This window comes from Mustela nivalis (assembly GCF_964662115.1).
Source record: "Mustela nivalis genome assembly, chromosome: 1".
NCBI classification, from domain to species: Eukaryota; Metazoa; Chordata; class Mammalia; order Carnivora; family Mustelidae; genus Mustela; species Mustela nivalis.
The window spans coordinates 186,141,537-186,167,613 of NC_139020.1; the positions used below are offsets into that span (position 1 = coordinate 186,141,537).

At 43.6% G+C, this 26,077-nt stretch overlaps 1 protein-coding gene across 20 annotated transcripts in view; it reads left to right on the top strand.

Annotated features, from left to right (window-relative positions):
- CADPS (calcium dependent secretion activator) overlaps window positions 1-26,077 on the top strand; it is a 469,696-nt gene that overhangs the window by 269,584 nt on the left and 174,035 nt on the right. For all 20 annotated transcript variants that reach the window (XM_082727404.1, XM_082727406.1, XM_082727407.1 and 17 more), the window contains exons 7-8: window positions 9,458-9,569; window positions 17,216-17,355. In XM_082727404.1, the coding sequence (XP_082583530.1) occupies window positions 9,458-9,569; window positions 17,216-17,355 (252 nt within the window). The remainder of the gene's footprint in view (window positions 1-9,457; window positions 9,570-17,215; window positions 17,356-26,077) is intronic.

Here is a 26,077-nt window from a genome sequence, read left to right on the forward strand (position 1 = left end):
CTGCAAGGAGAGCCAAATTTTTCTGGAATTATGGGTAGTATTTTCTCTCTACCAATATGGTATCAGAAGAGATGATCCACATGACTTGAGCAGTGGTGATAGTTCTCTACAACTCGGATTTGTCATTTTTTAATCATTTTTGAAGGACAATTCTCTGGCTCCAGATTGGGCCAATGCCATACCTTTGGCTTCAAGAGCAATTTCCCCAATGCTTTCAGCCTTCAGTTCATACTGAGGGGCATTTGGCCAGCTGGCCCATTCACCAATTCCCTTTGAGACTCCTGGCATTCATGACCACTCCCAGTGGTTTCTCATAAATGTGAAACAGAAGAGAAAAAAAAGAACAAATCCACAAACCAGTCCCAGGGGAAGAGAAAAGCATGGCTCACAACAGTGTCCTCAAGGATCCTTCTCTGTGGGATGACGGGAACCCAGCCCATGAAAGCAAAACCAACAACAGTTCCTATAATCCCCTCCATCAAAGACATCTGGGAGGTCTCACAGGATGGGGCTGGCTGCATGGAGGACAGCCAAACCTCTGAATGGCTGTGCCTGACCCCCTCAAATGTGCCTCTATGTGCCCACCACAGCTTGGGTGCCCACTCAGTCAGAGCCACAAATGCTGGGGGCACTCCAGTGCTGCTGAAGTTGGCTTTATGGTCATTGCTTTCCACGAGGGAGGCTCGAGCGGGGGCACCTTTGATGTGCCGAGGGCTTCCTCTAGGAGCACTTGACCACAAGTGGTTTGAGAGACATTGGCTGCCTGCCTTGGTCTTGGGAGGTGTTGACACTCTGGCTCGTTAGGGGACCCGGACCGTGCTTTTGGCAGCCTTAGCCAGCACAATCAGACCTCAGTCCAATTCTCACACTGTGGAGAGACTGGCAAACAGGGAGGCTATTTTCTGAGGACCTGTGAGCTGGGAACTATTTTTTCCAAGGCACCAAGGTCATGAGGCAGGCATTTATTGAGTGGTTGCAATAGACTTTTTAATAGTATAAAAGGACTACAAGATACATCTGGGTTCTCCAGCATATGCTCTTCAACCTGAAGACTCCAGACCAAACTAGAGAACACAGAGTAGAGCCAGGATGATGTGATTAAGTATCAAACAGAGGTACTGTATCTGTTGGCTATTACTCTGTAACAAACCGTCTGAAAACCCAATGGCTTAAAACCATAGTCATTTATTTCCTTCACTCAATGGGCAAATCAATGGGGGTTGGCTGATTCATGCCAGGCTCAGCTGGGCTCAGCTCAGCTCAGCTCTACTTCACTGCTTCAAGATGTGGGTTTGGTTGGTCTTGGCTCCTCACCATGGGTTGGGCTCAGGCCTGTTCCTGCATCTTGCATGCAGTGCGGAGCGATAACAGCTCCCCAGAGAAGGCTCTGCTTCCGTTGATGACCAAGGCACTGGAGTGTTAGCCCCACGACTCAAGCACATTGCAAGCCTCTGCTTCCATCACTTCTGCTAATACCCCACTGGCCCACCCTCTTCCTGGCTCTTCCAACCTCCCTCTTCTGATTTATTTTCCTCCATGGCAATGTGTGATAAATGTAGGAGGTATGAAAGACCTGATGACAACGAAGTGGACGAGGGGTGAAGAGGAGAAAACAAGAGTGAAGTCCGGGTAACTGGCAGTTGCGTTGGTGAAGGCAGGGAAGCCTTAGAGGAACAGATGTGAGAGAGAAAGTGAAAGCCGAGGTTTGGATACATTTGATTTCAGATTCCTGGAGAGGAGACATTCCAGTGGAAATGTCAAGTAGACGAGCCAGAGCCTTCATCTCTCTGCCTTGCAGACAACCCAATTTCTACAAGGCAAGTGCCTCATTTATGTAGATAAGAGGTAGTTTAGCTTTTCTGGTACATTAAGGGGCCCGAATCACATCCTATCAATTAGTTTCCATGAGACACACTGTGATGGCACAATTGATTCGCTTGGCGTAGAATATCATGCAGTCTGCCTGAAAGGCAGGCCAGAAGATTTTAATGCAGTTGTCTCCAGGCAATTATTAACTTTCCCTCTTAGCAACGGGACCAAGGCACTTTCATTCCCTGAAATGACAGTTCTCCCTTGTTAAAGCTCACAGTTAATTTTAAGAACCACACCAATTTAACACTCAGCTCACATGAGCCATATACCTTGAATAAATGCAAATCCTGTCTCCGTGGCATGAATTATGGCCTTATGCTGAGCATTGCCATGGCAACTAATGACATCATCCCCCAAGACCAACCTGCACAAAATCCAATTCTCCAAGGGTCCTTATTTGCCTAAAGTGGATGTGTTGTCTTGGCTTATTCACATATGCATTTGTAAATATCACTCTGTTGTCAAAGGTTTCTGGTGGATGTTTACTGTCATTTTGGGAGGTATATTCCCTTTGTGGCAAATGTTGTTTTTTGTTCATGGGGGGAGGGGGGTGGAGGAAATTCTAATGAAAATTACTGTGTGTATTTGATTAGCAACATTTGTTGATAACATATGGTCTGAGGAGGCTTCCGCAAATAAGAGGCTTTAAATAGTAAACAGAGATGGGACTGCGATGAAGCAGATGCTCTCCAAACACACAGTAGAAGGTTGCTTTGCGGTGGATTTCTCCTTCCCTCTACCCGAGCATAGATTTCTCCCTTATTTTCTCCCCCAGATCAAAGTGCTCCGTTTCAAAGCAGCGGCACTGTGGAATAAGTTTGGAGAAATAATGTGCTGTGACTTTAAAAGTCATCCCCAGCCCCCCAAAATATGAATTATCTGCTACTCATGTTTATTATTTGCTATTAATAATGATGTAGTGTGATAAAATGAGTCAGCCAGCTCAGGTGGGTCTGGAGGCAGCATTTGGGCACCACGTGTCTGAAATGCTATGATACGCAATCCCCAACTTCCCCAAACACTGAGAGTGCTGGAGAGAGCTCATGAGGAATTTAGAGCAGCAAATGGAATCACCATGGGCTGAGTTGTCCTTGTAAGTGCATGCTTACCATTTATCTTAGTGGATGTGCTCCAGTGAGCTTACTTCCTTCTGATCTGCTAATGAAAATAAAAGTATCCCCATTAGATTGAACCAGCAATTTCACTGTGTCTATCAGGGATCAGCATGCTTTTTCTATAACAGACCAGAAAATAAATAATTTAGGCTTGTTGGCCAGATGGTCTCTGCTGTAACTACTCTGCTTTGCCTCTGAAGTGCAAAAGCAGCATGGGTGGTATGTATGGTATGGGGTGAACATAGCTGTGTCCTAATAAAACTTTATTGATGGGCATTAAAATTTTAATTTCATGTAATTTTCATATGCTACAAAACTTCATTTTTTCGATGATTTTCAGTCATTTAAAAATGGAAAAACCATTCCTACCTCATCAGCTGTACGTAAGCCGGTATTTGGTTAGACTTGGCCCCTGGGACAAAGTTTACTAACCCCTGGTCTATAGTCCTATAGTGAAAGACATATTTTTTTAGTGTTTTCCAAGTGCTTGAACAGTGTATATACAATAGCTTATCTCCTAGTTATTCATCCATCAATCCTCTGGGGTCAATACTATTCTCATCCCTAATTAAAGATGTGAAAATCAAGGCTCAAACTCACTCTAATGAGGTTTATCATTTCTGCATCGGATATCTCTGCAGGTAAAACACAATGTGCCTGAGTACTGATGTCTCCTTCTCCTTCACCTGTGCTGGATCCACAGCAGCTTCTAACACAGTGACTTGCACATGGTAGGATATGCAGGAAGTGTTTTCTAAATGAAGAAGGAAATGAAGGGCTAATTAGAGGTATGATCCCAAAAGCAGGAGAAGTCAGAGTTTCACCCAGGGCCACAGAGAGCATGTAGGTTTGTCAGCTGGACTGTTCCTGTATTTATTCCCCACCGCCTTGTAAAAGGTACTTGGTTTGGAACAGACTCACATGTCTCAATACGTGTTCCTTTACATTCGGAGGTCCCACTCTGAATGATTGCCTTTCTAAAGTCTGTATTTATGTGCTGATGGCTAGAAAGACCAGAAGCGATGATAATAGTTCATTTTATGACTTGGCGGCGCTTTCCAGCCTGATACCATTGGCATTCGCATTGCTGCCAGCCCTTGGCCTCATGAGTTAACCTTCCTTGGTCTGCTAGGGCTCTACTGCATACTGCCAGGCTCAGCGTGCACTGCAGAGAGTTGGTGTCCTCCTAAAAATCCTCTTATCTCTAAGGAGATAAAGGTATCAATTTTGCATCAAGGAGGGAGTCATACCCTTGGTTATCCCAAATGTCACATGTCTCCACGATCCCCTGAATTTGGTGACATGATTATTCTGAATATGTCACTTCTTCCTAGTCATTAAGTAAGTATTTGTTTTGTGCCAGGCCCTGTGGTTGGTGCAAGAGATTAAAAAAAAAAAAAAAAAAAAAGTTATGCCATGCTCCCATCCCCTGAGGTGTTCATTATCTGGAGAGACAGCCAGATAATTGTCAGACTGTACTATGATACTGTCTTATGGGCTACTGAGAGGCAGTGAAGCTCTATGGTTTCATGCATCAGCTCTGGGGTCAGAAACCCTATGCATTTGAAGCATGGCTCTGTGACAGTTTGAAACCATGGTCCAGTTACTTAACCTACCCAAGTCCTAGTTTCTCCATTTATAAAGTAGGGATAATAACAGACTATTCCTCATAGAGCAGTCAGAAGGATTAAATGAGATAATCCATGAAAAGCACTCAGCCCGGGGCCTGGCAAACTTTAAGCACTTGCTAATTGGTGACTATTTTTAGTTTTCCGTGAGCTAGCTGTATGGTGTGATTATACCAACAGATATGATGGTTGTAGATAAGACAGAGGAGACACCCTCTTTACTTTATCTACTTGTGTTCAGAAAGAAGTTCGTTAACATCCTGGACTGCTGCTTGCAATAGATAGTATCAAGCTCTTGTCTTGATACCATATGAAATCAAACTGCAATTGTATTTCAGTTCTGGGAGACTTTTAAGAAGATGTATCCATCTTAATAACCACAGTCAGTGCACCACAAAGCAAAAGAAATGAGCGGAGAAGAATACAACATTGAGAAATAGATCCATTTAATGATGTGTGGCCTCTCCAAAAGGCCAAGACTTTGGATGCTTGCACTGCTGACTAATTTGTCTATAGGGTAGGTAGCCCTCTGCGAAGTAGATGGAACATATGAAATAAATCTAAACTGAGAAGCCTTAGTGGCCCGGAGTCCTATCAATCCTGAGACAACTCTTTCTTGAGTTAGAAGTAACTGATTTAACTGGATCAAGGCACAGAGCAGTGAGTTGGTGGAATGTGAGAGGAGGGGCATATGGTGATGAGGTTGAGTTTGAGTTGTGAAGTCAGACAGCCATTTGCTCCTTGCATGTGATCCTGGACACATCATTATAGCCTGTCTGAGTCTGAGTTTCTTGTCTGGGACTGTGAGAGTAACCATTATAAGCATTTTACAGGATGGCCAAGAGGACTTAAAAAAGTAAAATGCATGTATGCTTGAGTAACACTTTCGAGAGAGGAATTTGTGCCTAGCACATAGTAATCTCTGAATAAATACTAGGTGTTTGTTGTAAAGGGAGGTCTCTCTGTGGCTGGAAAAAGAGAAAGAGTGTAGACATTTCTATGACTTTTTTTTTTTTTTTCCAAAGGGGACAGGGACAGGAAAGAGTGCTTATCATTAAATCTCCCTGGGTCTTCTATGAATAGGAAGCATCTCCAAAAGGAAGTCAGGAGTCGTTCTTTTACAAAGACCAAGGACTATAGTGAAAGGTGAAGGTTTATGTCAATGCCACTGACAGTCAATTTCCACTGCATCACACATCCTCAGTCCCAGCTAAACAGACTGGGTGTCATTGAACCCAGAACCTTATTCAAGGGCTTATGACTCATGCAACTACACAGGCCCTACACTCAGACCAATGTTTGGTTTAATGCTCTGCGTTGTCATCTTGATATTAATTACTTTATCCTTGAACCTGTTTGTTAAGTGAAGTTCAGTGGGACAGTGGAGCATGCATTTGAGCAGAACTACTCTGAGAAAGAGAGACTCCATATTCTAGTACTTTTCATGGCACTTCCTCCTGCTTTTTGAAAAAGGAGCCCCATATTTTCATTTTGCACAGGACTTGAAAATGACATAGCCCATCCCGATTAGATGGGAGACTTTTCTCTTTTGGGCTGCTTCACTGGGCCAGGCTGCCATTTTGAGATCCGATGGATAAATCAGGACTCAGCAGTGGCCTAAAAACTTGAGGTGAGCCAAGGGTTATGGTGGGAAGCCAAAAGCACAGCTGCAGGTCTGGGGGAAAGGAAAAGCCTCAGTATCCAAAGGGACTGGGCTGTCAGGGCAGCCTCCAATGGCTTGAATTGCATCCAGCTGACAGGATGAAGGCCTCACTCTGCCCCACAGTCTGAGTCATGTTGAATGTCTGATGAGCTGAGCATCCTCTGGTAGCAGGAGGGGTCCAGGCAGACTGAGTTAGTGCCTACTGAGCAGGCCAGAAAAACCCCTACCAACGAGTCCCAACAACAGAATCATAGAGACACAGTGTGGGGGACCCCTGGGACGCTGAGATCAAGGCCTCTTTGTGGCTTGGTGTAAAGGCATCTCATTCTAGAACTCTTTTGATTTCCAGAAGGAATATTCCTCATCTCCATGACCAATCATGATAAATGCTCAAAGAGATTAATAGCATAATTTATCACAAAGAGTAAATTAATGATCATGGTTTTTGCCAATATGGCTAATTATTAATAATGTTTATTACTGATAATAATGACAGTGTCAGCAGGGAGAGCTGTAACATGGGAATTAAGGGATTTGGGTTCTAGAAAGCTTGGTCAAAATTCACTGGAATAAAAGGGGCAAGATCTTGAGTTTCTTCTCAGTTTTCTCATCTGTGAAATGGGGATGATAATAACTGTCTCACTACTTACATTGTATAGTAGGAAGGCAATGTCATAGATTCTTAATATGTTTTGAATAGATAACACAAAATAGAAGTGATCATCACAGTTACTAGAATATATCTTATATATCCTTATCTTGGGGAGGAAGGTAGCCAAAACTTGTTGGGTTCTCATGCTCTTTCAAGCCTGTTACTACTTACTTTTTATTTTTTTTATCCTTACTTTTATTTATTTATCTTTATCTTATTTTTATTTATCTTTATTATTTCACTACTCTGAAATGAGGCCACTTTATAGCTGAGCATTCTGAGGAATAGGGACGTTGATTACTTGCCTTAAGTCCTACAGTTCGCAAATGACTAACCGCGATTTGAAATAAAGGTGTCTGATTCAAAACCCTATACTTTGTCAAGTTGCTTTTACTAGTAAATTGAGTCCCTGTCTTAGGAGTCTTCTGCAGTAGCTGATGACCAAAATTAGGAGCTTCTATCTGTACATCTAACATTGTGCTGTTGTGTTTGGAACTTGTTTCTTGTTCTGTCTCCTGTCCTTTTGCATGTCTTCTCCCTTTCTCAGTCATGACTGTTGGGTTTCCTCAATGACTTTTTATCCCTTGGGTCCCAATCTGGGCTCCTCCTTACCTCCGTTTTTTTTGGTGCTATCTTGTCAGCCTTCTCTGGACTCCTCACATCCTAGAGTTTAATCAACAGGATTTATTTGAGCACAACATGGAGACTAGAAGTCATTTCTATCATTCACAAAAGAAGAAATACAACCAACAAACAATAATATAGTCAAGCCTGCTATTTGTCAAAGAAATGCCCATGAAAACACCAAAGACAAAGTAAGCCAGAGGAAAAGTGAATAGAGGCAACCCGTGAAGGCAAGAAGCCCTGTGATTTGCACTCATTCCCAGATGCTGGGACAATAGTTGCCACCTTTGTGGAAAGCATTTTGGGAATTGATGTCCCAAGACTTGAAAGTGTTCATTGATGAGCAGAATTCCTGCAGCATTATAAGAGCAGCATAATGTTTATTGATATTGCCCATGATGAAGTTTATGATATTGCCCAAAGATGAAGTTTAAAAAGTCATGTCCAGCCCCATCTCAATAATAGAACAGTGGTTAAATAAATTATGATATACCTATAAGGAACTATATATTATAGGGTCATTAAAAATAATATTTTAATGTATAATTTACAGTATGGACATTAGCCATCATATAAAGCTAAATGAAAAAAAAAAACCTATACAAAATTATGTCTATTCCTGTTTCCTAGTTGTGTAAAAGAATGTATATTTAGCATCACTTATTTATTCACCAAATATTTCTTAAGTGTGTTCTATGTGCTAAGCACTATGCTAAGTATGCAACATAAGCAAAAAACACCCCATCAGAGGATTCAGCTGTTGAACAATCACACAGAAATAAGTAATTACAAATCCATTGATTGCTAGGACAGAAAATGAAACAGTGTGTTCCAGAGAGTTTAACACTGGCCCACATTTAGACTGGGAGACCAGGGATGGGAAGGTGTTATTGAAGCTGGGCTCTGAAAAGGCAGCTAGGTGGGGAGAAGCATTGCCAACAGAGGGCATGCCTGGAGGGGCCCTGAGGTGGCACAGGTAGGAGTGGGCGAGCGGGAGACTACACGCAGGGGGTCTGGAGTGCACACTGGGAGCCCAGTGCAATCCACCCCCCACCCAGATGGAGCAGGCAAGTGGGAGACTATACACAGGGATCTGGATTTCACCCTGGGGGTTCAGTGCAATCCAGTGGACACTTCTGGAAGACTGCACTGATGGCAGGTACAGAATGGATAGTAGGGCTCTGTGATAACAATGATGAGTAGAGGAAAAGGTCCCAACTGAGGGACCCATCAGAGGTTTGTGTCCGCCCCACCTGGCACCCCACCCAGATACTAGTTAAGCCACCCTCTGCTCTGAGGAGATCTAAGACTCAGATTCCCACAGACCAGTGGGGAAGAACATTTCCCTCTTTTCCTCCTTCTACCTTCCACTCCTTTGAGTTCCATCCATTCTTCTATTCAGCTCATCTTTGAATACTAGAGAAAATGCCCCCCCCCCACCCTGCACCGCCCCATGACTACTGACATCGCGTTTTAAAGTCAGGTGTTGGCTCTGACCAAATGAAGCCCTGTCTCAAAGTCTAGAACTGCAGTTTTCAAGAACTAGGGATTCAAAGGATACAAGGAAATATTTGTGCTAATTCTGAAATCATTTGTAAGGATAGCAAATGCACAGGGGAAAGTTCTCGACAACTCCATTTCATGCTAATTCCAAGTGATTCCTTGTAGTGCTCTGTGAAGACCCGTGGCAACTTTCTGAGCATCTGTCTTGCATTTGCCTAACAAGTTAATTAACACTTTTTGTCACTCTGGCAGCTTTGGAGGGGAGGCAAGGGGAGGGGGATGTGACAGCCAGTGCTGCCTCGGGTTAACCCTGCATTCCCCCTACTCGGGAGGAAGGCAGCTGAGTTTAGCATTGTCAAAGCAGACGGCTCTACATTGACCTTTTTGATTCTGTCTGCAGCTGGGGCACCCAGGGCGACTTCTCGACAACCCACGCACTGCCTGCTGTAAAGGTGAAGCTGTTCACAGAGAGCACAGGCGTCCTGGCCTTGGAGGACAAGGAGCTCGGACGGGTAAGCGCTCCCCATCACAAGGAGCGGTGTCCCCAGGTCCTATAGGCAGCATTGCCAAGTAGGATAGGTCCCGCTGTGGTTTGAATCCACAGGCTCTACTCTCCATTGACTGTGTGACCTTGGGCAAGTCCCTCAACCTCTCCAACCCTCTGTTTCTCCTCTTTAAATCTGGACTACCAATAGTGCATGCTGCAGAAGTCAGAGTAGGGGTTCTCCACAACCTTAGACCCAGAAACTCTCTAGAGCAAAGATTTGCAATGACCCTCCTATCCTGAAGTGAAATTCTTACATGATTTAACAAACCGACCCATCTAACAATCTAAAAATCAATACAATGACATAATATGAAGGAGAAATAAAAGGGAATTAGTTAAGAACAATAACTTCAAAATGTAAAGATTTAGGGACAACCGCACTAGAAGACCTAAAGAAGGAATGTGAACCACTCTAAAGGTCACGGCCAAAATACCTGCCCTGGAGGGGAGAACCTCTGAAGCTTAAATGTCAGTAATTGGATTTCTTGAAATGGCACACAAATCTTGGTAACAAAGTTTCCTCAATTTCCCTGGAAAAGCACCAAAAATACTTTGAGTGTATATTGTTCCAAATTACAAAAATTCAACGGAGTGAAGTTTAAGGATCTAATTGCTTATTAAATGATTCATGAATTCTGCAAGTAGAGGGGGCTCCAAGGAGATGCACGATAACCAAAGTTTCTGTAGAAGGAGGATGGGGCGAGAAATTATCAGCAAAAGAAAAGGATTGTTTTAGGCAAGTTGGCTTTCCTTTAGGGGGGAAAGTGAGAGGTCTTATCATACAGATGACCCTGTCTCTCTTTGAGGGATGGAGGGGGCTCAAGTGGCAGATTCACCAGCCCTGACCAAAAACTTCCTGATGGACCCGTTAAGACTACATTTCTGGGGGAGGTTGAAAGTGAAGTTAGATTATGTCCTCTGCACCATTTTGGGAACAAAGGATATCCTTTGATGCCTGCGGTTTTCTTCTTAACAATATGTAAAGAAGATTTAAGATCCAGACTCAGTTCGTTACAAACAGGCTTTTCCACCTCCACTCATACCCAGTGGGAATATTCAGAAGTCCGGTAACATGCAGGACGATTCCTCACTGAGGAGAAGCATCTCATTCACTGCATGGTGTGTAGTATCTCTGGGCCCCGGCCATACAGAACCAACAGAGTCCAGCACCATTACCTTGTCGACCAAAAATGTCCCCCAGATTTCTGAAACATCCCAAAAGGAGGCCCCAGTCCCTTTGAGTACCACTGAGAATTATAATAGAGACATTTCTTTTTACCTCTCAGCTATCAACTCTGCACCACGCAGCCGTTATTTTCAGAATGTAAGTTAGATTTGCTGACTTCAAATGCTTCCATCATTCCACACTGCTTACCATAAAATTACAACTCTGTAGCACAGCTACAAAGATTCATGTGATCTGGCTTCTGCCCACCTCCTCGGCCTCTTTTGTTGCTACATTTCCCTTCCTCCACTATTCTCAAGAGCACTGGGGACAATTCTCAGTCCACTGAATAAACCACTCTTTTCCTGCATCAGAGGGGCTTTCTCCCTGCCCGGAGCACCCCCGGACTGCCTAGCTCTTCAAAAGGTTGCCTCCTTCCTTACATAGATGCTGCCCCCTCCTCAGAGAGCCCTTTCCTGACTGCTCATCTTCCTTCATTCACCACCCCACCCGCCTGTCCACTAAATTTGATCACCAAGGAGAGAAAGAGAGAGGGATTTACAGAAATTTTGGCTTCTGTCTCCTATACTAGACAACAAAAACCCCATGGGCATAGAAACCTAAACTACTCTGTTCACTGCCCTATACCCCGAGCCCAGCACAGACTCCCAGTACATTTCATTGCATACTGGTTGATTTCATAATTCCTTCTGAAAGCTGTTGCCTCGGCCAAATGTTCAACCTCTCTAAGCCCCCTAGTATGTCAGTGGAATAAGGTGAGAACACCTGCAGACAAGCACACAGGCACACACTTCTAACAAGGCCAGGAAGAACACAGTAAGCAGGCTTTCTTTTTTCATCCTTTTGTGCCGACTTACTTAATCTGGCTTTCATCTATAGAGCTGACCCAGAATCGTATTACTAAGATGCAAACCAGGATATTAATGTTAGAAGTGGCAAGTCCGGCAATCCTCAGCCTGAGTCCACAGAAGGTTCCACACAATCCAGGAACCCCTTGAAATCGTTTGCAAATGTCGAGGTGGGGAGGGGCATATATGCATTTTTCTGGAGACACAAGTCTAAAGCATTCACCAACTTCTCAAAGCTGTCTCCACTTAGGAAAGTTAAGCCCACTGGGCTAGTCAAACCCTTTTATTTATAGGTGAGAAAACAGATTCCCACGAAAGGCAGGAAGCTTCCCCAGATCCACCCAGTTAGGCACTGCCCAGGCACTGTATACGTTTGCCGTTGGCCAGGGCCTGGCCCTGAGGACACCGTGAAGCCCTCTCCCTGACGCTCCATGATAACCCTGATGAGTTATTGCTTATCCTGCCCAGACGAGTGCACTGCGGCCCAGAGGAGCTAAGTAATGTGCCAGGGATGATGCTGACTCATCTCCAGGGCCGTTTCCACTGTACCACTTTGTTCCTATGCAGAAATAAAACTCTTGGCTCTACTGCTGTGGGGAAGGCCACAGGCTTGCCACTGCCCCATACAGTTATTCATTTCTTAATAACTCATTCTCTCCTCCAACCCCATTATGTATTTTCCCAGATAAGAATGTACTCTTCTGGGGCGCCTGGGTGGCTCAGTGGGTTAAAGCCTCTGCCTTCAGCTCAGGTCATGATCCCAGGATCCTGGAATCGAGCCCCACATCGGGCTCTCTGCTCAGCAGGGAGCCTGCTTCCCCCTGCTCCCTGCCTGCCTCTCTGCCTGCTTGTCATCTCTGTCAAATAAATAAATAAAATATTTAAAAAAAAATTTTTTTAAGTTTATATTAAAAAAAAAAAAAAGAATGTACTCTTCCTACCAAAGAAACTTTACCCGGGGTTGCCGTGGAATCAGCATGGCTGGTCCTTGTGCCAGCGGGGGCGCCCTCTGCTGGCAGGACCTCTGCACGCAGCAGCTGATGATGACTCTGCTTTTCTTGTTTAAAGTGAAGCAATTTCTTGTACCCCTGAGGGAATGTGTCTAACTGTTCCCAAGCTTAGCAGGACACAGCCACATTTAAAATCCCACTGCTATGTTCTATCATTCAACAATATCTAGCTTGTTCATTATGCTTCATTTTAATCAACCTTTTTAATTGAAGAAGTAATTCATCCACTGAAAAAAAATTAATGGATATTAGTGAAAATGAATGATTCCCCCCACCTTGCCCAAGTAGCTTTTCCAGAGAAAAACCTTGTTTCACTTTATTGTGTATTCCTCACCAAGTATTCTAAGCATGTTCAACCACAAACATATGTATATACATCGAAAGAAAGAATAAGGAAGGAAGGAAAAGGTGAGCACAGCTGGAAGTTACTGTATACATAGTGCTTTGTACTTAACTTGAAATATTTGTATATTTGAAGATTAGTCCATATTAGCCTATGCTGACATGCTTCCTGTTTCACAGATGTGTAATATTTCATGTATAGATGTATCATAATATATTTAGATTGTTTCCAGTCTTTGTCTGAATAAGCAATGCTTCAAAGAATAACCTTGAATTTATTTCTTTGCACATATGTGTGTGTGTGTGTGTGTGTGTGTAGGATAGTTTTCAAAAAAATGTTTAGCTGAATGAAATTTGAATTTTGACAGATACTACCAAATTGTCCCTTAAAGAGTACACATGAATTGATATTTCCACAAAAGGCATAAGTGGGGCGCCTGGGTGGTTCAGTGGGTTAAGCCGCTGCCTTCGGCTCAGGTCATGATCTCAGGGTCCTGGGATCGAGTCCCGCATTGGGCTCTCTGCTCAGCAGGGAGCCTGTTTCCTTCTCTCTCTCTCTCTCTCTGCCTGCCTCTCAGTGTACTTGTGATTTCTCTCTGTCAAATAAATAAATAAAATCTAAAAAAAAAAAAAAAAAAGGCGTGACTGTTTCTTTAAACCCTTGCCAATACTGTAATATTATCAAACTTCTGTTCATGGGATAGGATTGTGAGCCCATGGTGTACCATCATTTGTGACATGCACAGAACAAACAGAAATAATGACAGGCAAAAATTTCTGACTTCGAAAAACTTAAGGGATATAGATATAAAAACTAGAAATTATAGTGCAATGTGGTAAGTGGTCTCTAAAGAACACCTGGGAGCACACAGCAAGGGGATGTAACCCAGTCTGAAGGTCAGGGATGCCTTCCTGGGGTCGAAGGTAGATACAGAAGTAAGAAGGATATATAGGCTAAGGCTTGGAGAGGACTAGCCAGGTAAAAGCTCAGGGTAAAGCAGCCCCCCACCCCAGAAGGACCTGCCCACGTGCCCAGGTAACTGAGAGAAGCTGGGACTGGCCAGCATGCAGCTCACTGCATGGAGTGGGTTGTGTTCCCACATCAGCATCACCACATCAAAGCACAGCACACATGGGCCTCAGCTGAGATGACAAAGTGCTTGATTAGCAGCCTGGAATGTCCAGATGAGGTGTCTGGACTGCTCAGGGCTCATGTGCACCCAGGAGGACCCTAATAATTCAGCAGGCCTGACACATACAAAGGAGTCGTCGACCCGTCAGGCACATGGCAGGGTGGAGATGAAGATGGAGGAGAACTGCAGTGACCTCATCTCTCCATCCACCCCTGAGAGGAAGTCTCCCTGGGGAGCCACCACGTGGAAGAAGAAGTCTTTGTGGAAGGGCCAGTAATGAGCTGTGGTCATTTGTGTCGGCGAATGGACACCATATTGCCAGTGGGAAACACGCCCAGAATCCATATGGTGGAAGGCCTGTTAACGAGCTCCGGGTGCCCAGAGCGCTGCTCCTGCTTTGATTTTGCCAAATGGGCAGGAGCAGAAGGAGGCTCAGGGCCTTGCCTGCTGCTGTTCTGGCCCTGGTTGGGCTTTCTCTTACCAGCCCCTCCCCCTCCTGGCTTCCCAGCACATCAACCTTGCTCCCCAACCCCTCAGGCCAGACTAGCTCAGGAGACAGTGTCCTCATCCCTGGGATCAGCAGCAGCCCCTCTCTCCATCTCCCGAAAGCAGGGGTCTCAGGAAATGGAACACTATATAGAGAGACATATAGAGACAGGCATTCCCTTGAGGGGAGGGAGAGGTCCGCTGCCCAGCAGCACCCTGACTTCCTTGCTCCCAGCATCCTACAAAATATTACACTTCGCTGGTACCAGTTATGTCAGTTGATCCTCTTGGTGATAGAATTTTAACTAAATTAACCCTCGCAGAATGAGTAAGTGGCCTGCAAAGATTCCTACAGACGTGCTATCATCTTAGGATGATGCTAGTACTGCATCCCTGGCAAACAGCGTGAAAACGGTGGAGCTGACACCCGTCCTGCTAAGCAGGCATGCTGTCATCCGCGTCGTGAGAGAAATTCACTGCCAAAGTCATCAGAGAGGCTAGACGTCAGTCAAGAGATTCTGAAATGATTTACAAGACTACTTGAGATTTACTTCCAGTGTCATGAACAGTGAGCCTTGCCCTAAATATATAGGGTGCCCTTAAAATATAGCTAATCATAGCATAAAGCCACCACAATTAGCAAGACACTTGAAAATACAGCTTTTTATATTTAGCTCTTTAAGTATTTTATTTATTTATTTATTTAACACAGAGAAATCACAAGCAGGCAGAGAGGCAGGTGGGGGTGGGGGTGGGGGGACCAGGCTCCTTGCTGAGAGCCCAATGCGGGGCTCGATCCTAGGACCCCGAGATCATGACCTGAGCTGAAGGCAGAGGTTTCAACCCACTGAGCCATCCAGGTGCCCCTATTTAGCTCATTTTTAAGACTTCTCTATTTATGTATATTTTATGATATATGTAACAATGTATATATTAATACAAAGTATATAATGTAAACAGAATGTAAATATGACATATTTATATAACATATATAAATATACAATGATATTTTCTATATTTATGTATCAATGGTGTTGTACTTTTGTATCGATAGCAATATATTTAGAGAGATTGGGCTACTGGGTCAACGAATTCTGCCGGCATAGGGCGTGATCAAAAAATCTTTGGCAGCCTCAGGTCTGAAAAATCAGGCCTCCTATTTCAATTCTGTCGTAAGACGTTGAGAAGACTCCATTTTTGCGTTTAGCAAAAACGGATCAATTTTTTTTCATCAGAGAGGATGTAATGGAGGGGTGGAGCGTGGAAAAGGTCACGCCTGGAACGAGAAGGAGCGAAAAATCAGCACAAACAAGGCGCCTCAGAGCTGCGGATTTTATGTTTCCGCCCGGCTCTCTCGCCCTTCCTGAGCTCTCGTGAGAAGCTTTCAGCTCGCACCCACTCCGCGAGCTCTCGCGAGAAGCCCTCAGCTCCCACTCTCCCCACAAGCTCTCGCGAGAAGCCCTCTGCTTCCGTCCTGCCCCACGACCCAAGCTTGTGGTAAGGCCGGGTGGTCGGCCTCTCAGACTCCGAACCTCTCCTGTCCCTTGCGGAGGTTGTTAGGAACCCGGGAGAGAGGCTGCCTTCCCCAGCACCGAAAGAAAATAGCTGCTGTGAAAACAGCCGAAGCCCACAGGCAACAAACCAGGGCACGCTGTCACCATGAAAGCAAATCTTAGCAAGCCCAGCTTTTGTTGAGCCCCTATTTAGTGCCTGTTCCCTCAGCTGAGGGGATTTTCCACATCGTTCACTCCTGAGGAACAGTGTATGTTCCTCAGATCCCATGTGGCTCTAGAGAACTCAGGAAGCAAAATGAAGAAGGGGGTGTGCTGAGTTACCCTCTCCTTGCCCCATTTCCGGCCCCGGAAGCAGTGAGGACCAAGCAGGAGGCTCCCGTTGGGAGTGGCGTCTCGGAAGCACACAGTGAAAGACGCTTTCAAAGAGCCCAGGCTTCCCGCTGTGTCTGAGGCCTTTCAAGCCAGGACAGAGTGGGTGTGGCGTGACCGAGGTGCCACGGTCTGGCGAAATGCTGTGCCAATGTGTGAGTGTCAGCAAGACCCTTCCCTTGGGTAGGTCTCGCATTTCTCATCCCTCCCATAAAGTCCCTTCCATTTTCCCCTGCGGCCTTCCTCCTCCTGGAACGGGAAGGAACCCTGAGGAGTGGAACGACGAGTGGGAGAGAGGTGCCCTGAGGTGTAAGGGTATTTCTTCCTTTGCACATCCGCGTTCTTACAGGGAGAGAGTCGTGTGTGAACACCGTCCATTCCAGGCTGCTTTAGGACTTTGGAATTTGGGGAAAAATACAAAAACTATATCACAGAAACCGCTGATCTCGACTTTTATTGAATTAGCCTGGGAGAGAGAAGAGGACAAGAGAACACCATTTCTGTCTTCGAGCTGGTCTGCTTGGCAAGAGGCAGCCACGGTTGGTAGACGGAGCCTTGGTTAGGAGTCTGATATCCAGGGTTCTGCTTTATTTAAAAGCCCTTAGCTATGGCAGCTGGACAAGACACTCAGCTTCTCAGCAGCAAAGTTTCTCATCTGTTAAAAACACGCCCATGACCAGGTTTCCATTTTCTGGCTAAAATCATTGTCCTTTTTCCCTACAGGTTATTCTCCATCCCACCCCAAACAGCCCCAAACAGTCAGAGTGGCACAAAATGACAGTCTCCAAAAACTGCCCCGATCAAGACCTCAAAATCAAACTTGCTGTCCGAATGGATAAGCCTCAGAACATGAAACATTCTGGGTAAGTGTTTCTTCTCTAAGTGGTAGTTTTAGGGAGATCTCCATCCGTTTCCTGAAATATTTTTTAAAAATTACGTGGAAGGAAATACAAAGGATTCATGAGCGATTACTATAAACTTTCTCAGTTCTTACGATTACTGTATGTGCCTTTGTGCTATCAAGATAGAATAATTTCCTTCTTTTCTAATAGGATTTCTAGAACGATCCAAAATGTTCCCAGAAGCATGCTGGGTGGTTCTGGTTCAGGAGGTTTTACTGACTTCATGTACCTCTTCAGTGGCATCTAGATCTTTCAGACTCTATGTATCTTCCACTTGCATCTTTGTAACAACCATGTCCAAGAGATGTGAGCAAGTGCCATAAGCGACATTCAGACATTCAATTCACATTGAACCAGTGTTAGTGTTTAGTGTAGTCTTTAAATAAATGACCAAAACATAAAAAATGTATGATCACCTTCAGTTTCTTAAGGTTGAGAAGCATGAACGATTAAGTGATTTCAAGTAGCATAAAAAGAATAAGTGAAGTAAGCTTCATTTCACAGATCAATGATTTGTGCAGAAAATGTTTATTGATAACTGGGTGTATGCCATGGCCTATTAAACTGCTTGGACCCTACTATCTCAGTAAATGTGGTCGTTTGGAGAGAAGTTGGGCCATATAATTCCGAATGGGGGGATGTCTAACCAGTGGAAGGGAGTGGATTGCTTTTCAGGGATTCTGCAGGTACCAGTTGCCAACTGGGTGTCATTCTGCTTAGCCCTCTGCTCAGTAGAAACATCTCAATTCTCTTTGGGGTGTGTGCATTTATGAGATGGCTTAAAGTGATAAAATTGACAGGAAAACTGAGAATTGGTTATGTGCTAGAGGCATGGGGAATGCAAAAACCCAAGACCAGGGACTAGCCACTGATTAAGACATTTAAATAGAGACTTTAAACAGGTCCAGGAGGGAATGGTCAGGATAGGAAGTACACTCCCCAGCAGATGAGCAGACCACAGCAACATGTGGTTGGGGAATAAAGAACAGCATTCTCGCTTTGGTGCCTTGGAGTTTTAGGGAACATGGAATGCTCAAGGTTCCAGAGAAAGATAGATACCTCCCAGTCAGGGCCCTGGAGGCAATCAGGCATGAGGAACTCCAGAAAAGAGAAGGTCTCCCAACAAGTGGGAGGCCCAGTACTGAACCTGAGCTCTGGCATGGATTTAGAGAATTTGCATGGCATTAACTCGAAGCCAAACTGTTCCCAGAGCCTGAGAGGGGACTATGCCAAAACTCTTCTGCCTGAGGCCATGGGAAGGCTGTGGAGAGTGAGTCAGACCCTTGCTACACATGTAGTCTTTTTTCAGCCATCCATGATGAAGGGCAGCTAGCTTCACTTCAATCAAGTTATCATCTCATGAAGATTCTCATGAAATATTTGTGAAGTCAGCTTTCCTCCTCCTTACCATACTCCTAGCATATATTCTAAAAATGTTAGTGGAATTTCTCCCTCATATTTCTTCCCCCTTGATGTAAAGATTCCAGTTTCAAGACAATAGGTTTGAGAATTCTTTTAGGTCTCTATAGCACACAGGAAAAGATTCTGAATATTTAGCAAAATACTGGCCCATAAATGCTTAGTAACTATTTGCTAAAAGAAGCAGAGTGTGAATGAGTAAGATGAAAGGAGATGAGAGAGAGAAATGAGGAGAGTAGGACAGAGAGTAGGAGAGAGAGACAGAACTAAAGTATGACTAAATGTATGTATCCTCAAAAGTTCAGTTTTTTAAAACTTCTGTCAAAGATCAGTACCTCAACTGACCTACTCAGCCCCTTTGAAGCACCAAACGAGGAGTTTTTCAAGTACTCCCACATTTAAGCTCCACAGTACACCTTGCACGGGTATTAATTTCTCTATGGAGGGCGCCTGGGTGGCTCAGTGGGTTAAGCCGCTGCCTTTAGCTCAGGTCATGATCTCAGAGTCCTGAGATCGAGTCCCACATCGGGTTCTCTGCTCAGCAGGCAGCCTGCTTCTCTCTCTCTCTCTCTCTCTCTCTGCCTGCTTCTCCATCTACTTGTGATCTCTCTCTGTCAAATAAATAAATAAAATCTTTTAAAAAAAATTTCTCTATGAAACACATTCCCATTTCCCATGTTCTTTTCATTTACTGTGTTGGAAACTGAAGTAACTGATCTGAATTCACTAATTTTTCTTTTGATTCATTTGCAAAATTATTGAGACATTTTAGGCTACCTTGACCCTGTGGATGAGAGAAGAAATATGTAACTCCCTTCTGACAGTTTACATAGCCATTTCATATTACTGACTGCCATATAAAAATCACTGCTCTGCTAGGAAATAACAAGGAAGGCCTCTAGGAGCCCTGAGAAGTAGGCAATGATTTTTTTACTAACACTGTCAGACCAGTGTGGCCTAAATCAGGCATGCGCAGCATTAGTTGTGCAAGAGATGACTCAAAGAAAGTAAAAATGTTTACTGTGGACTGCAGTTGTTTTTTTTGTTTTTTTTTTCATTTGAAGTTTAAATAGCTTCAATGAGCCCCATTATGTGGTAAAGGAGAGAAATATCAGAATAGTGTTAAAGCTTAAAGAATAGTAGAGAGAAGGAAATTTTAAAAAGCTTGACTGAGGTTATAAATTGAATCTACTTTCACGTTTATAAAAACATAAAAGGAAAATCAGAATTACTGTGAATGAGTCCTTGCTGGTGGACTGTGGTTCCTTGAATGAACCACTGGGCCATTCAGAATAACTTTCCTTATTGAACAGAAAAATGTTAGTAAGAAAGTCAATGCTACTTTCTGGCCTAAGACATTAGGATCTGGGCCTGTTTGACAATGAGCAAGTCCTCAGAGAGTAATTTTTCATATTTTATGTCCACATAGTGTTTTCAAGCTCAGCAAATGTATTCACATGCACTTTCTCATTTTATCTCTGAAATAGCCTCATCGAGACTAGGTATCATTATATTCCCATCTCCAGTGGCCGCTCCCTTCACCCAGTTTCTCAGACCAAAAAAATTGGGGTCATCTTAGACATTTCTCTTTCACTTTTGCTCTTCATCTCATCCAGCAGCAAATTCTGTTCACTGCAAATAAGATAAACCTACAGTTCAACCTCTCCTCACCACCACTATATCACCATTTGGACACAAGTCTCCAATCCTCTTCCCCTTCACTTGTGCCCTTACTCTGTAAGCAGTCCCCCTACTGCTGTCCTTGCTTCCCTATACTCTGTTTCCCACCAGGAAGCAAGAGTAATTTTTGAAAAACATTTATTTGTTTGTTTGTTTGTTTATTATTCATTTGAGAGAAAGAGAGAGTGCAAGCAAAGAGGGGGGCAGAGGGAGAGAGAGAATCTCAAGCAGACTCCATGGAGCCTGATGTGGGGCTCAATCCCAGGACCCCAAGATTGTGACCTGAGCTGAAATCAAGAGTTGGTGTTTAACCAACTGAGCCACCCAGGCACCCAAGAGTAATATTTTTTAACACAGAAGTCGGCTCATGCCAATCCAATGCTGGAAAACCTCCAATGATACCCCCTCTCAGAGTAAAACCCTTTTAGTTACCATGGCTATAAAGACTCCACTACCTCCCTGACTTTGATCATTCCTCCAGCCACATGAGCCTCCTTGCTCTTCCCCAAAGACTCCGGGTGCGGGGCACCTGGGTGGCTGAGTGGGTTAAAGCCTCTGCCTTCCACTCAGGTCATGATCCCAGGATCCTGGGATAGAGCCCTGCATTGGGTTCTTTGCTCAGTGAGGAGCCTTCTCTCCCTCTCTCTCTGCCTGCCTCTCTGCCTACTTGTGAATCTTTGTCTGTCAAATAAATAAATAAAATCTTTAAAAAAAAAAAAAAGACTCCAGGTGCACCCGCACCTCAGGACCCTTGTCCCCACCCTTCCCTCTACCTTGGATTCATCTTCTTCTTCACACAGCTTTCTACATAGCTCACCTGATTTCTGCAGATCTCTACCAGATCAGAATGCCTTCCTTACCTGTCCCACTTGTGTCCTCTTTCTTTCTCTTACTGTGCCTTATTTTCAGGATTGCCCTTATCACAATCTCACACACCATATATTTCTTTGTTTATTGATTTGTTGTCTCTCTTCCCCCATTGAACTGTGAGTTCCTTGTCAGTAAGGACATTTGTCTCTTTGACTATTCAAAGTCTCTACTACAGGGCCTGCCATGTAGTAAAAGTTCAATAAGTTAATCTAATCGTTGTGTCAATGAATAAGTGAATGAATTAATTGCCACTTTACACACAGAGAAACAGATGTGGAGTGGTGAACAGACTTGCCCAAATGAAATTAAACATTGAAGCCAGGTCTAGAATTGTGTTATTCCTACCTTAACAAAGGACCAAAAACTTAAAAGAAATGCAGAGCTCCCCTGATGCCACTTTGGATTCAGTCAGTGAACCATAGTACACCAACCCAGAGTAATTTACAGCAAATCTGATTTTCCTGTTATGCTTCAACAAAATGTGAAGGGGATACAGTTTATAAGTCTCAGCCGTGCTTCTTAAAAATCCCCTCTCTTCTTCCATTTTCTTAGCTGTGTCACTACTGTAGACCTTGTTCTTCAAAACTATCACACTTGTCTCTCCTCCCTGCAAATCTCCAAAACACCACTCAGATTGGCACAGACTCTCAAACAAGACTACTACTACTGACCTAATTGAATATTTTCAGGATTCCGTATTCTCTCTCTTTTGGCTTATTCTCTCTAAATGTCAATTAGTTTAAGTTGGTTGACAGTGTTGTTGTAATTGTCCAAATACAGACTTTCTAGCAATTATTAAGAGAAAAGTATTGTAATCTCTGACTTTAATTATAGATATTTCTGTTTCTTCTTATAATTCTATACATGTTTGTCTCATTTACTTTGAAGCTCTATTCTTAGATGCATAAACGTTTAAGGTTATTATGTCTTCTTGATGAATTGACCCTTTTTTAATTATGAAATGTTCTTCTTTATCCTTGGGAATATTCTTTGCCCTGAAATTTACTTTGTGAGACAGTAATACAGCCACTCCAGCTTTTTAAAAGACTAATGGTAGCATGGTAAATCCTTTCAATCCTACTATTTTTAACTCATGCCTTTAGAGTTAAAGTATATTTCTTGTAGGCAGGATGAAATTAGCTCTAGCCTTTTAAATCCAATCTGAAGATCTCTGCCTTTGAATTGGAATATTTAGCTTATTTATATTTAATGTGATTTTTGATATAATTAGGTTTAAATTAAATTGCTATTTGTTACCTTGCTTTTTTGTTTTCTCTTTATTCCATCTGATCTTTGTCCTCTTTTCCTCCTTTTTTTTTTTTTTTGCCTTCTTTTGGACTAATTGAATACTTTCATGATTCTTTTTTATCTTACCTGTTGTATTATTGTCTATAAATGCCAGCTAGGTCAGTCACCTAGGATGAAGTCCTTGGCACTAATCACTTACCGGCTGTAGACAAGTTGCTTAACCTCTGTGAACCTCATGTTGCTCAGCATAAAATGGAGCTCGTGATAGTTTTGCCTCATAAGGTTGTTGAGATAATTAAATGAGTTAATACATGTAAAGCATTTAGAACAGGGACTGATATGTGGTTAGGGCTATAGCTACATAAGAGTTGGTGCTTTCATTTATTGTGCTTCTTCCCAGCCCATGCTTCTTTCTGTTGGGCTGCTGCATGAAGACTGAAGCATCTGGAGTCTTAGCATCCTCCATGTTCTCGTTCTTTCTCCCAGGAGGGGAGGGATGCCTCGCCGTGGGAATCTTGGTTTTGTCTCAGTGTGACTGCTCTTCTTAGAAGAAATTCACATGAAGAATTTCTAGCAGGAAGAAAATTTTTTTAAAAGGCCCTGCCTCATTCCCACTTGTGATGGACTAGGTGCCATGACAGCACAGGGACACAGAGAAAAACAAATGCGGCCCCTCCTTCCTCAGGGCTGAGTCTCATCTCCACCTAGACCAGAATGGCACCAACTCCTCCTTTTCTAGGTTTTTCATTGACCTCTGGGTCCACAGCCCCCAATGTTGAAACCTCAACCTATCCCTGGTTTCCATGTCCCTCTCAGCCATCCTTACCCTTTGTACGGTGTCCAGGGACAGGTTAGTCTGGCAGATGTCCTGAGGAGAGCACATACCTTCTCCCTGTACTGGGTACTCATCCATCCTGGGAAAAGACATACAATAAAAAATTTCCTCATGAATTGCTATGGAGCACCACCATATGCACACCTAGTGCTAAGCACAGAAGATACTTAATAAATAGAGCTGAGTTATTCATTCATTAACACTCACAAACATCAGGTGAAGGAAGACCATCCCATTCTCTTTTATATATACAACTCACAAGTTCAAAGAATTACTAGGGATGTTGCCCTTCCAAGGAACCCCAAGGCAGAGGGATGCTGAAGCCAAGGGGTCATGGAAGACCAAAGAGTATCTTTTTCTTCTCTGTTTAGCCCTTCATAGTTCACTCTGGCCTCTCATCTAACTAAAATGCCCCCAGCAAATGACAGGGGTGTCAATGACCCACCGGCATAGGTTTTACAAAAATAGTACAAGCAAGGATAGGTTAGAATCACAAGGCAAAATGTAACCTGGAGCTCCAAACCCAGACACGCGTACTGTTTTATTTCCCAATAGATGTCCACCCCAAAGTTCAAATGAATTCAAAGATGAATCCTTTGCAAAGTTGGCAGTTACATGTTCTTTGTACTAGAACTACTATTTCTGCCACTGCTTCTGCTGTTACTAAGGATAACGCCAACCAGCAGTATTGCCTAATGTAACCAAGCACTTACCATGTGCCATCTGTGCTAAACTCACCATGCATGCTCTCCCTAAGACCTTACAACAACTTCACACACTATCCCCGTTTTGCAGCTGAGGAAACTGAGGCACAACACAGCTAAGCAAAAGGACAGTTGATGGCAGCGACAGAATTCCCACAAACCATAAGTGACTCTTAATCTCACAAAACAAACTGAGGGTTGCTGGGGGGAGGGGGTTTGGGAGAAGGGGGTGGGATTATGGACATTGGGGAGGGTATGTGCTTTGGTGAGTGCTGTGAAGTGTGTAAACCTGGTGATTCACAGACCTGTACCCCTGGGGATAAAAATATATGTTTATAAAAAATAAAAAGTTAAAAAAAAAAAAAAAAAAAGAATTCCCACATGGGTTTTTCCACTCTGAGCCTAAGATATAACCATTAGGCTAAATACCTTTTCACAACACTAGAATGCTGATTTTTCTATTTGTAAATCCAAATCTCTACAATCCTCATGGCCTGAAGAGAGAGTCGAACGCCAGTCGTGCCCATGCAGATAGATCTGCCTGTAGTGTGAGGAGCTGGAGGGGAAAGCCACTAGATGTCTGCAGGGACAGATCTCCCATCTGCTCCAGGTACTTCTTATTCTGTCTACTGAGCACATTTCACTCTAAGGGAACACAGAGCCAGAGCTGACTAGACAGAAATGATACAGTGCAGCCCTCAGTTTTTCTCGGTTTTGACACCTTCTGTTATGTGCCAAATTAGCAATAAATTCTGAGGAAAACCTTTGAGGGAAAGCCCCTCCTTCACACAAACCAACTGATACTTTGCTAAGGAGGATTGTTGATTTTTCTCTGATCCCACTCAGCTTTCCCTTTCAAAAGAATTTCACCAGAGAAGCTCACTTGGAAAAGCAATTTGTGTTCTCATTTGAGTGAAGACACCAAAGTTTGTCTTCATCTAAAATGGGAGGAAGAATAGCACGTGTGAGGGGTATTCTGGAAACCTGACTGTTCTGAATTTCCATTCTGACTGTGTCTTTTACCCCCTGCAGAGCCCTGAGCAGGTTCCTGCAACTTTAGCTTCCTCAACTGTAAAATAATAGCAGTGATGTCATGAAGTAGCTCATAAGTGTTTTCTTTGTGCCAGGTGTCGTCCTGACCACTGTAGATTCCAGTCACTGTTTAATCTTCCCAACAGTCCTTGAAGTAGCTCCTGATATTGTGCCCATTGCACAGATAAGAGGCTGAGGCAGAGATATGCCTAGTAACTTACTGAAGGTTGCACATACAAGTAGGTGACATGGCTCCAGATTCAAGGCCTTAACCCCTCCAGGTAGTACAATAAATTCGAGGAAAGGGCCAGAACAGCATAGCACAGTAGTAAAACATGGCCAAGCAGTAGCTAGGATCTTTATTCTGAAGGGGGAATCAGTGCCTCAGTATTAGTCATGCTCTGTGGGTTTTCGTGCACTCCTTTTCCTGCTTCCATTCCTGTCAGTTAAAACTATAAACGTCAGATGTAGTATCTGTGCTCACTGTTCTGAATCTCTCTATGTGGGTTCAAGTTATGGGGAAAGACATAACGGGTACTAGCTGCCAGTTGTAATTCCAGAGAAGTACGAGATTATGACAACCTTGCCAGTCATTACTACAAATACAAAATTTTTCACCTGCTTTCTTCATTTGATTTTTGTTTCATCTATTTTTCTATGTCCATATTTCCAGGGAGATTTCTTTTCACATATTTAGCTAATATTTACTACTAGCAATGATAGGCTTTCCTCTCTACCCAGAGATAGTTTATAATAAAGCTGACATTTAATGTGCATCTACTTTCTGCTATGCCTCATGCTTATATTCCACAAGAATCATCTCACTTAATCCCTACAACAACTCTGTGTGAGAAGAACCATTGCTGGCCCTGCCCTGTTTTCCAGGACACCAGGA